This window comes from Tachypleus tridentatus, chromosome 6 (assembly GCF_004210375.1).
Source record: "Tachypleus tridentatus isolate NWPU-2018 chromosome 6, ASM421037v1, whole genome shotgun sequence".
Classification (NCBI taxonomy): Eukaryota; Metazoa; Arthropoda; class Merostomata; order Xiphosura; family Limulidae; genus Tachypleus; species Tachypleus tridentatus.
In genome coordinates, this window is record NC_134830.1 from 153052030 (window position 1) to 153065043 (window position 13014).

The 13014-nt window shown below is 34.9% G+C and overlaps 2 protein-coding genes across 4 annotated transcripts in view; both read right to left on the bottom strand.

Annotated features, from left to right (window-relative positions):
• Positions 1-1788: 1788 nt before the first annotated feature.
• Positions 1789-4043, bottom strand: LOC143251790 (zinc finger MYM-type protein 1-like). The gene is made up of 3 exons (XM_076503034.1): positions 3663-4043; positions 3172-3561; positions 1789-1836 (listed from the first exon to the last, which is right to left on the bottom strand). Exons 1-3 carry the CDS (start codon positions 4041-4043, stop codon positions 1789-1791), a joined length of 819 nt encoding a protein of 272 aa, XP_076359149.1.
• A 4183-nt stretch (positions 4044-8226) lies between these two features.
• LOC143254110 (neprilysin-2-like) overlaps positions 8227-13014 on the bottom strand; it is a 91968-nt gene continuing 87180 nt past the window's right edge. For all 3 annotated transcript variants that reach the window (XM_076508898.1, XM_076508897.1, XM_076508899.1), the window contains exons 19-20: positions 10805-10881; positions 8227-10672 (exon numbers count right to left, since the gene is read on the bottom strand). In XM_076508898.1, coding sequence (XP_076365013.1) covers positions 10573-10672; positions 10805-10881 — 177 coding nt within the window. In that variant the 3' untranslated portion in view covers positions 8227-10572. The remainder of the gene's footprint in view (positions 10673-10804; positions 10882-13014) is intronic.

Consider the following 13014-nt stretch of genomic DNA (forward strand, 5'->3'; position numbering starts at 1 on the left):
GGTGTTCCAGGGTTAAACAATCAGGGCGAAAAGAAATCAGGTATTCCAAAAACCCAGAATTTTGTTGATGGAAAAACAGGAGTATACTGAGGAAACTCACTTTCACTAGTCTTATTCGAAAATATTTGCATACATGTATATATATTTATATAACATAAATAAATTTCATGCGCAATGTATTTTCAATTGAAAATGAGATAAGGTAAATAGATGCACTTAGAATTATTTATATTATTTCTACTAAGCTCGTATAAATAGCAGAATTCAAAAATATATAAATATTAAAAATTTCCTCAACAAGCACAAATAAAATTACGATTCACTTTTGTAATAGTCAATTTTTCATGCAGCGTGTCAAAGATTGTGGACAAAATATTTAAATTGCCAGCGTTAAGTTACTTCATTTTAGATTTTTGAAAAGTTGTTGATATAAGTAAAAAACGCTCACACAGAAAATTGACTTCAATAAAAACTTCATATTTGATATTTACCACATAAAACTAATGGTTTTTGTCTTTCATTGCTAACTGTTTATCCATCTGATATTGACATTAGGCCTATTATTATGAGTTTCTTATTGAAGTTATCTTGTTGCACTTCAATAAAATGTTAATTTCACCCTTCCATAGCAAGGAATGTATCGTTATTCAAATAAAATAAATACATTTATCCATATTTCTGTGCACGTGTTGTGCCTGTTATAGCACCAGACTACAAGAAGAGGCAGTACCCCATTGCCCTCCATTATCTTCCCTAATATCAAACAGAAGTAAAAAAATGACTTATCAATGAAGCCAGTTCTGTTGACAACGGAATAGAATGACTTAATGCTAAAATAAATTCGCAAGACAAATAAACTATCTAATGATTAGAATTATATGGATCGTCAGTTGGGTACTCCTACTGTTAACGATATTTTTAATCTCACTCTAGAGCTCAGCTTAATCAGTTTCATTCAGATAATCATAAACACTTGATTTGTAACAATAACCTACTTTCTTATTCTTAACTACAATAGATAAAGAGGCTGATATGATTAATAAACTTATTTTAAACTAAGTGTATATTGTCTAAGCTTCAAGCATTTTATTTTTTCACTAAGCTTGCTGACTTCGATAAAATAAATATCATATTTTGAATTGGAGACTTTAGTATAAGATACATGAATACCTAACCTTCCTTAGTTTTTGAATAATCGGCCAGACTTCAATGTAAAGGAAAATCCTTCATGAAAAATACTAAACGTTGGAACTTATAACTGAATTAAAGAGGAATGTAATAATATGCCAAGCACACTACATCTGTGACATGAATTGTGGCAAGGCCTTTTGCGTAAAGTACAGAGATGTCTTATACATTTTTAGTTAGTTAGTTGAAACAATTTATTTTTAATTGTGTTATTTTTCACAGTTTCCTTTTCAGACGCAGTGAGGCGCTGAAGTATATTATAAACTTTAGCTTTCTGTAAGGGGCCATCAAATTTTATCTATGTATTTTGGAGATGTCTTGCTTTTCCTTCAAGAATGGTATAGCATTTAATGAAGAAGTTAAACTATTCTTGTCAGTGAATCCAATAGCTACAGACAGTAACATCCTTAGTCTGCACCTCCCTCTAGTTAGGTGAACTAACAAAATCCAATTTTATTATTATTTTATGATTATTTTGTATGTTAAAGAGATGATATTTATTGGTAGCTTACAATTCATTATTTTTGTGTAACTTGAGTTATCGTGTAAAAAGCCTTTTAGCGTAAATTCAGTTTAGGCTGTTTCACTTTAATTTTTCTCTTAGAGTAAGTGCCTCCTAACAGGCTGTTGAGGTATTTTGTCTCGTCGCTATATGTAAACAGTATAGCACTCACAGAAATGCTTTTAAGGTAGAGTAGTTATGGATAGGGAAATTCAAACAAGGGCTAGGATTTCACAAAAAAATTAGCGAGATTTTACTTGACTGTCAGTGGTGACGGGGGGGTTGAGGTAAACTGTGGGGGGCTTCCCAAAATGCCATTAATATAAAGTATAGATGGTAAATTATAATAATGTAAATACCAAGGTACATTTCAGAAAGGTGTGCTATTTTGAACTGCGTTTTCAAAGCAGAGTTCATTGGAAACTCATACTCTGATTAATAATTCATTATTTCAAATTAGAAATAATATGTTTATGAAAATATGCGTATATGTAAAAGAGGAAGCTCACCTAAATTCCACCTAAGGTAATGCATAATAATAAAGAAAATCAAGATTAGCTGAGATTGAACATTTAATATACCATTAACAGTAAAACTACAAATCAAAAGAAATATAACATGAAGACATAGTTTACATAGCAGAAACGAATTATCCCATGTGAAGTTAATACACTCTGAGGAAAAGCAAGGTCACTATCAGGCTATCTTTCATCATGTTGTGTTTATAGTCAATATTACTTCAAATCAATACGCCTGTTCTGGTGATTGGCAGCAAATGTTTCTATAACAGTATCAATATGGAGTTGTTTTGCCCTCCTGGAGTTTGCTGATATGACAGCAAGGTTGCTGGTGATGTTGTTACCACTGTTGTTGCGCAAGTATGTCTTGAGAAGCTTCAGACATGAGAAACTTCTCTCACAAGCAGCTGGAGTAGCGGGCAGGGTCACAGCGATGCATATAAGTTTGTGGAGATCCATGAAGGCATCCTTGTATGGCTCCAGTATGGTTGCAAGCTCCAATGGTGTGGATACTTCCTGCTCCTTGTCTTTCTTCCTGGCAATTAGCCTGTTCAACTGGTGGACCTTCACTGCGAGGTCATCCTCTGCCACACCATAGTTTGCTACCATTCCTAAAAGTGCTTGCTTGTCCAAAAATGTGGAGTGTTTGGGGTTCAATGCAGTTGCATCCATCAGAACACTGCAGGCATCAGAAGAGAATTTTCTCTTCAGCTCGTTGAGCATCCTGTCTCTGATGGCATAGAAGTTGTGTTTCCTGGCATCTGGTGTTGATTCATCTCTTTGGCCAGTACTAGATGTGATTATGAATTCGTCCGGGTGTCTGGGGGGAGATTGCTGTCCACCTTGACGCACCGTCTCAGTGCATATTCCCACTTTCTTACATATATCCTCAGCAGACTCTTCCAAGTCTTTCCATGCTGCTTCAGTTCTCATTTCTGAGAGACCAGAGATAACATATTGTACTAGGTTCTCTGCAGAGGCCAGCTGCAGGTCAGGTGACTGGAAGTGGTCTGATAGCTGTTTTGTCATCAGCAGTAGTTTTTCTATGGCCACTAGACTGGTTACGAACTGCTGATCTAGGAGGATGCACAGGCCCTTTGATTCAATGGCTCTGTGGACATTGTCCCCCTCCGCAAGACGCTTTAGGGTTGTCACATTGGCAGGGAAGGTTCTTTTCACAGCTAGACAATCAGCACGTTGGCAGGCCCATTTTGTGTCTGACAGTCGCTTCAACTCTTTGTACTGGTTCACGGGTTCAAGCTCCTTCTGAACCTTCAGAAATTCTTCATGCACAACCGATAGAGAGAAAAATTTGTACAGCTTCTGAATTGTCACAAAGAACTCTGCTGCAGCCTGGACGTTGTGCACACAATCAACTAGCACAAGGTTGAGCCTGTGGTCCAGTAGTGAACACACACAGCCTGAGACACCTGTCTCCTGAACCTCTCCTGTACGCCACTGATGTGCTCTGACATGACCGCAGCTCCGTCATAGCACTGGCCAATGCAGGCATTCTGATCAATACCACATTTAGTCAGAGTCTCCATGATTTTCTTGAGCAATGAATCTGGATCCAGACCCTCAGCAGCTGTGAAGTTCAGGAACTCCTCGTGAAGGCTCTGTTGGTGGAGGTACCTTATCACAATGGACAGCTGTTCTTGTTTGCTCACATTCTTTGTTTCATTCACCATTAGAGCAAAATGCTCAGCTTCCATGACCTCTTTGCTGATATCCTTCCTGATCATTCCGGCTATGATGTCAAGCAGTTGCGTGTACTTGGCATTGCCAGGACCACTCAGCTTCTTCTTTACGATTTCATCATATCTGGAAATCATGTCAAAAAGTTCCAGGAAATTGCCCCTGTTATCTGACTGACTACCTTCCCTGTGACCTCTCTGGGCTTCATTCTGGCAGGCTGCGTAAGCAGTGCATCTATCACGGCTCTTATGTAATGTCGGTTTCCCTCCACAGTTTTAGCATGGTTTGCATCAAGAGCATGCTGGATCCTTGCACCCTTTGTTTTCTGCAATTTAAACTTTGCCCAAGCTTGCATGGCAAACTTATGCTCTGCAAAGTTATCATGGGACTTCAGTGATGTGGTCGCCTTATTCCAGGTCTGGAAGCCTTCATGGGTGAAGGACTTCTCAGTTTTGCTGAAGTGTGTGTGACTGAAAAGACGACTGTTGACTGTTTTACATTTAAGTGGGAAACATTTTTATCTAATATTATATTTTTCTAGTTTTAATTTCCAAGAGGCAGTGCACAAACTGACAAGAGCTCATTGTTTTATTAAAGTTCTGACTGTTATATACTACAATCATGATCGCTTGTTCACTATATTATTTGCACAGTATTGTCTTGTTGTATAACGTTTGTTTCTTGCACGGACATGTATGTCGTTGTTTTCTTCAAGACATACCTGTCGCAACTTGAAAGGATATACATCCCAAGGCGTTAAATCTGATAACTTCTTGTTATCAGTAGGTATAAATTACTGCTCTGCTGTATAATTCGAGAGATACAATCTGTCTAATACCAGGTCTTTTCAGTTAGGCTGAGATATGACAGACGTTGTTTAAAATATGTCAACACCTTAATGGTGATATTGGTTGGCTGATAAGTCGAGAATTTAAACAATCAGATTCTATTAAGTAACAAAACGTTTAATTTTTACATTATTATTATACATATACATATATTTTGAATTACTATTAATCCCAATAAAGAAGACAGGCCACAGAATCACACGCCAAAGTTGGAATGCTTTTCAGAAAAGACTCAAAACTCTAGTGTAAATAGTTCACTATTCTTCTTGAGGGGAATAAAGATATAGGTATAGGTGGCTAATGTATTATTATTATTGATAATTTTTGTTCCGTATAGGTGGTGTTGTATCACTATACTTATATTTTTTTCCAGTATAGGTGGCTCTTGTATTTTTATTATATATATATATGTGTTTTGTTCAGCATAGGTGGCTTTTGTAGTATTATTACTTATATTTTTTGTCCAGTAAAGGTGGCTCTTGTATTTGTATTGTTATACATATATTTTTCGTTCGGCATAGGTGGCATAGGCCTAAGAAGGTATTTACTCGTATCATATTTATTACTGATATTCAGCTACTTAACCATTATGATGGTGACAACTAACTGTAAAAGAGTAGCCCAAGAGTTGGCGGTGGGTGGTGATGTCTAGTTGCCTACCCTCTAGTCTTACACTGCTAAATTAGGAACGGCTAGCACAGCTAACCCTCGAGTAGTTTTGTGCAAAATTCAACAACAAACAAACAAACAAACAAACAAGACAATTAATTATCAATTTCTCTAAAAACGCATTTTTATATCTTTGGCACTTCAAAAGTATTTTCACGGACATAAAATGAAAACTAGTTCAAGCACTTGAGTTTTATTATCATACAATGACATGTTGACGTAAGATCAGTGTTGACATAACGAAGTCAGAAATAAAGATTTGTGGGGTAAAAGACTAGGCCTCTAGAATAGTAGTATTTTGTTTCTTAACAGTATGTGTTATTTCTTAATTGCTTATGTTGTAAAAGTACAGAAAGTGGCGATTATTCCCTTCGAACTTTGCTTTTGTGACCTGGATAATGAAATTTAAAAATTAACCTATTTTCTATGTAAAAACGGGCAAATTTGCGCATTTTCATATACATAAGGTCTGAATAAAACAACATATGAATCAAAATTTACATGTATTTATACTAAAGTTATACAGAAACGAACAAAAATGTTTAGATGTGAGTAGTTTTTCGAGATTTGCGACTGTAATGTAAATCACTTCCACGTATCAGCCACCAAATATAGTTTTGTTTGTTTGTTTTGAAATTCGCGCAAAGCTACTCGAGGGCTATCTGCGCTAGCCGTCCCTAATTTAGCAATGTAAGACTAGAGGAAAGGCAACTAGTCATCACCACCCACCACCAACTATTGGGCCTACTCTTATACCAACGAATTGTGGGATTGATAGTCACATTATAACGCCCCCACGGCTGAAAGGGCGGGCATGTTTGGTGCGATCGGGATTTGAACCCGAGGCCCTCGGATTATGAGTCGAACGCCTTAACACTCTTGGCCATGCCGGGCCCCCAAATATAGTCTCTCATCATGTTTTCGTTACACGCTCACAGGTCACAAAAGCAAAGTTTGAAGAGAAAAATGGGTCTTTTCCATTTACTTTAGACGTAAGCAATTGAGAAATAACACTTTCTTCCTAGGAACAAGAAAAAGTAAAAATTTTGTTACATTGTGTTAATTTTTGAGATTTTTTTGTTTTTAACAGAAAGTTTTACGACAAATAACAAAATATTAAGCCAGATCTGACGTGCGAACGAATAGAAACATGACGTCATAGAGCTCATTGGTTCCAAGTTTGTCTAATTAATCTACAACGAATCTAGCCTAATCTTATAATTACCAATTATAATTGTCATCAATATAATTATACTTCATATATATACTTCATATAAATATACTTTGAAATTGAAACAATTGATACTCCATGCAATTGCTTCACAATGTTTCAAATTTGAACAAGTTTCAGCTATGACGTCATGTTTCATTCTGTTTCACTTCGTTCGAGATTTACCCGCTAATCCAGATCCGGCTTTTAAAAGACAGTTGACCGATGTTTCATACGGAAACTACTAGGTTAACCTGCATCTCTAATGATGCATGCAATCTTGAGATGGTGCCATATTTACTAGCAATCAGTGGTGCCATTGTCGAAGTTAATTGAGATTGTATTAATTAACATTTTCACCGCGCGAACTTTTCCTGAGCTAAATAAAATTAAAAGGCCCAATACGTAATAAACGTGTTATATTAAAGATATATTTTGTGCAACGTATTCTGATTCAATTTTATAGTTTTAGGAAAATATATTAACATTCTAAAATTTTCCAGCGGAGACCAAGGGCTCTGCGGAGCATAGTTTGAAAAATTATGCTTTAGACGACTACTGTCGCAATATTTTACTAAACATAATATATAAGATTACAACTAAGTGTTTATTAGGTTGATCATTTATTTTCTTCCACATGAAGTTGCAATTTGTTTTATTAATTATGCCCTTAGTGAAAATAAATTTATAAAATCATGATTTGGTTTGAATTTCGCACAAAGCTACAAGAGGGCTCTCTGCGCTAGCCCTCCCTAATTTAGCAGTGTAAGCCTAGAAAAAAGGCAGCTGGTCATCACCACTCAACGCCAATTCTTGGGCTACTCTTTTACCAACGAATAGTGGGATTGACCGTCATATTATAATGCCCCCAAGGCTGAAAGGGCGAGCACGTTTGGTGTGACGGGGTTTCGAACTCGAGGATTACAAGTCGAGGGCTTAAAAATAATGAAATAAATTAAATAATACTTTATCTTCTGCAAGATTAGAAGCTTTAAGAACGTCGCATCATCCAGTGGAAATTTTCTAAACTAAATTCGAGACTTTTATTTCCGATTCTTAAATTATGAAATAAAATTCGGCAATAGTGATTTATTTGGGTTTAAAAAGTTTTATTTTGAGCTTGATGTCAACTTTAGGTGCACTTCTCACGAAGAAATGTTTAAATATTTTTCTCAGTTGAGTAAAAACAAAAATGACTATTCTTCACTTTATATATCTATTAATTTATTTTTAAACATCTCTTTCATTAGGATTATTCCAAAGAACGAGGTGTTAGATTTGAAATTTGACAGCAAAAAGGGGGAAAAAAGTTGATTAGGCTTCTGTTCAAATAGTGACACAGTTTAAATAAGTTTAGAAAAAGACATATTCAGGGGTTTTATATACATATAACTATTACATTCTTGTAAACTTGATGTCGAAAGATTTAATTTTTAACTTTTTCGCCATTAGCCAGAAAATAACAGCCTGTACGTTACACAGATGACGGAGAACATCAAGCGCCACCTACAACAGTAAAAGTGTGTAGAAAATAAAGTTTCATTCCATAAATGCTGTAATTATTTATTTAAAAAAAAAAAAAACCAGATCATATTTTAATGTGTATTTAACCCTTTTATTTAATCTCCAACCTTACAAAATACACATACACAAAATATACATAAATGTTCAAAAGTTTTTCTTAACAAGCATTTCGAAGAGTTCACGTTTCACATTATAGTTGCACATAGCTGACCATAACATTTGACGGTAAACCACACAACTCGACATTATTTTCTTTTAGTCAAGTCACCTGTACTGTTTGTGAGCTTATTCTATTTCTTTTGTAATTCAAATAAGCTTACAAAACACCACTTTAAAAAAAAACTTGTAGCTTATAAATGACATTAACCCTCGTGTATATTCAAACCTATGGAGCCCTACGAAAAAGTATATATTAACCCTACATTCCACATTGTAAGGTACTGGTAAAAAACACCTATCTCTGATACTTACTACACATATAAACACTTCGTTTTAGTAGCTAAATAGTTTCATTTTCACCTAACAGTTTAAATAAACTATAGAGTTATTTTAGTTTGTTTCTCAATTAAACTGTTATCTCTATGTAACATACCCATTTACAATTTACAAACAAATACTTAGGTTGGATATATTTTAGTGTAATATAGACGTATTAAAGTAAAGTATTCAAGGTAAACATTTTTCACCATATTTTTAGAAAGCATGCAGTAGAGGGTTAAATAACCAACTTAATGAATTTCCTTCACATTTTTTCTTTATTTTATTATTATTATTTCAAAAGCTTTCAAACTTGCAACTTTCGATTGTGTACAGTTTTTACTATCAAAGTCCCCAATAATAGGGCTAAAAACATATTTTAAAACGAATGCGAAGCAAATTCGCCGAATTATTTAATAGTTTTATCGGAGTGTAACAGATTATTTAATTACTCAAAAAAACAAACTAATTTTGGTTATGAACACATTTTATTTTACTGAGTGACCTTGAACTTTATATATTAGCTACAGACCATCGAGATTTAACATTATATACTATATTTGTTTACAGGTCAAACACACTGGTACAAGAACGCCTCCGTACTCTAGTAACACGAAAGCAAGCGATAACGAACGACGCCATGAAGGTATTTTTTTAAACCACTTTAGTTAACAGCAGGAACAACGACATTTCTTTTTTTATTCTCTAGATGAAACAAAACTAACAAGATAACATTTCAATATCTTAAATGCTCATAACATTTGTATCTGTTAACATTTATATGAAATCCTTGAAATACTATAAAACTACACAAAAATCACAACAAGTCCTTTCAGTGGCCATTTTATTTGAAACCATGTCGTTTTTCTCTGTTGGATCCACTTATACTCATATATTTTCACTTTTTTCTGATACAGTCAACATCAATTATACAGGCAGATTTAATAGTAAATTTATTGTTTGTAGTTTTTGTGCCACATCATATAATTTTCTGTACAAAAGCATCTTATTTCAATTATTAAAAACAGAAACACAAAACCCTCAATGATAAAAAAAATATGTTTGTACGCTAGACGGTGCAACGATCACTGAAAAACTATCAAAAATTGAAATACTTAACGACGATCGTATATGTACGATAAGGCTTTACAGCTTCGAATTTAAAAGATCAAATAATGTGCTACTAACATCGCAAAAAAGTTGAAATAAAATAGAAAAAAAACATTTTTAAATAAACTTTTAGAATATTGATAAAAATCAGAAATATATTGAAGTTTAAAATATGAAAGAAGTACACGTAATCGATATAAACAATGTAAATTTCATATAAAACACGTAGGTTTCTTATAACTGCACATTATTAGGGTTAGTTAATCTCTCTCGCTCTTTATTCCAAAACGGGCTTAGAAACACAAACACGCACAAAATAAATCATTCACAAGCTCACTCTTCTCGTAACAGAAGCTTTTTCTGGAACACTGATACATTCGAGTTCAAACAAACCATTCTCTGGAACACAGTATTACATTAATGTTTAAAATCTTCGTTATTTCCACAAAATGTTGTTTGTGTTTATTATACCCACTCTCTTACAATTAAAAAAAAAATCAAAATCCCAGTAAGAACGAGTTTCTTAACTACGATAAGAGCCATAGAGAAATGAATAGTTTATACAGAAAGTTCACTAAGCATTAACCACTGGAAATGTTATGAGATTCGAATACCAGTCTTCAGGTGGGTGTCAACAGTAATATATTATCATCAATAACTTTGTTGTGTATTAAATTAAAATAATTACACCATTGTCTGGTTTGTTTAAAGTTTTAGTCTCATTATGTGGACTCAATGGGACGCCAGTTGTCCGCTTAGCGAAATTTCTGTAGCAGGTAAAGTGAATTTCATCAAAGTGAAACTGAATCGACGTTTTCAATGGGAGTATCACCAAACGGAACATCTCTTCTGGGGATTCATGGGGGAATCGACCGGACAGTTAAAACTCTCGGAAAATTCAGGGAGGTTAGAGAAAGTTCCAATCACTCTATAAAAGGTGGAAAAACAAATATTTATATATACACACACACAAGTTAAAACTTACATTTTTATCTTCTTGATATAGAAAGTAAGGTTACATTTAAAGTTATGTTAAATAATGCTGAAAGTTCACCTATACCTGAACTGGCTTGGACTATGAGATCCTGACAATATCCTCAACTTAAGAACCTCTGGTCGATATTTTCCACACCACACCTGAAATCCATTAACAACTAACTATTAATGTATTGCTAGACACATGTAAAACGTAATATATACGGATCACTCTGTTGGATTAGAACATAATATACCCGAATTAATCTAGTGAATTGAAATGTAATGTATTCAATTCAATCTGATGAATTAAAACGTGATGTGGCCGATTCAATCTAGTGAATTAGAAATTAATACGTCCCGGTTCACTTTTGTGACTTAAAGATTGTAACGTTTCGACCAATATCTGTCAACTACTAACTGTCGCATTGGTTATCGCATCTCTATTTTGTATGTATGGGAAGCTACAAAGTCTTACTGCCACTGCGTCTAATCTTGGGCTACTAACCAGAATGAAGGCAGCCAGGAAACATTACCATAACACCAACTATTCACACTAATGGACCGGTTGTCACTCTTATAACATACCACAGCTTAAATTGTGTGAAATTATTAGTGGTATCGAATGAACTATGAGAGTTCCGAAATTCAGAGCTATACCATTCTCAGAGTCAACCTGAGTCCTTCTGTCTTGTGAGACAAACTTAATATAATATTACACCCAATAAGAGTAACACTTTCTACGTCTCAAAATAGCATCACGCCTATCAGAGACATTTTTTTATTCTTTACACCCTCAAGAGAGCATTACTTTTAATAATAGCGTTATATCTTACCTCCCTTCCCCAAGACAACATTACAACCTATGAGCCTAATATTTTCCTATACACCCCTAAGATCCAATAAGAACAAGACTTTTTTTATGTTCCAATATGACATTACACCCACTAAGAGACAATTTTCTACCCCAACCACGAAACAATAGGTTCAACTTTATTGTTATTATACTAAACTATTCGATAGGTTGTTGTGAGAAACAGTCCTTTCAGTTTTCATACCCTATACAAAGTAGGTTCTCGTATTATTGAAATCACGTAATTACTTAAACTTCAGAGAAAGAGAAACCACAGGATCGACGCAGCACTGTCCACTAGAACTTCTCAGTTAAAATATAAAAAGGTCCAAAAGGAATCCTTGACCATTGCCTATTACAAGATGTCATTAAGACCTATCCGATTGATCCAAGTTCGATGGTTTACTTAAATTAATCTAAATTCTAGACATCAGATGTACTTCCGTAAAGGATTGTTTTTCAAAAGTAAATAAAACCAAAATTAAGAATAATAAATATTTTTCTTGCTTTTGAAGTTTATGTATCATGTTTATGTTGTGACCTACAGAGTGAATAATTCTTCTCGTTATTCATGGCATGCGCAGGTTTTACTGACATTACGACAGTAGAAACTGCAACGTTAAACATCCTTTATGGAGCGGCATTTTAGTCTCCACTGACTGACTGGCAGACAACACACTACCAGTGTGAGTGTGTGTGTTTTTCTTACAACAAAGCCACATCTGTTGAGACCACCGCCAATGTAAGTAGTAAAACCACATCTGTTGAGACCACCGCCAATGTAAGTAGTAAAATTCCCCCACTTTAAAAAATTCCTGAAATATATACAACATAGCTGTCATGATTACGCCCCTCTGTCCCTCTGCTGATCTCCGTGAACACTTTTTTTATAATAATAACGTCACCTAATATTTTTTTTACATGGTCCCCCTCCTCACTTACGAGTACAGATCTCTGCCCATTGCATAAAACATTACGTCATGAACACTGCAGGTAAAACCTTGTTTGCTTGATTTTGAATTTCGCATAAAGCTACACGAGAACTATCTGCGCTAGCCTTCCTGAATTTAGCAGTGTAAGACCAGAGGAAAGACAGCTAGTCACCACCACCCACCGCCAACTCATGGGCTACTCTTTTACCAACGAATAGTGGGATTATCCGCTACATTATAACGCCTCCACGGCTTAAAGGGCGAGCATTTTTAGCATGACGGGGTAAAACCTTGACAGAATGCATATCATGTATGTAATAACAGCATACATATCATCTATGTAATAACAGTATACATATCATGTACGTAATATGTTTGTTTGTTTTGAATTAAGCACAAAGCTACACAATGGGCTATCTGTGCTCTGCCCACCACAGGTATCGAAACCTGGTTTTAGTGTGTAAGTCCGCAGACATACCACTGTGCCACTGGGGGGGCCATGTATGTAAT

What these genes read in the sequence shown, in the direction of transcription:
- LOC143251790 (XM_076503034.1), bottom strand. Translation starts at nt 4,043, where the DNA reads ATGATTTCCAGATATGATGAAATCGTAAAGAAGAAGCTGAGTGGTCCT. An exon ending in TGTCAGAGCACATCAGTGGC is followed by an intron (nt 3,562 to 3,662) that starts GTACAGGAGAGG and finishes CACAACGTCCAG; the next exon opens with GCTGCAGCAGAGTTCTTTGT. An exon ending in TGGCCTCTGCAGAGAACCTA is followed by an intron (nt 1,837 to 3,171) that starts GTACAATATGTT and finishes GTTTACATATAG; the next exon opens with CGACGAGACAAAATACCTCA.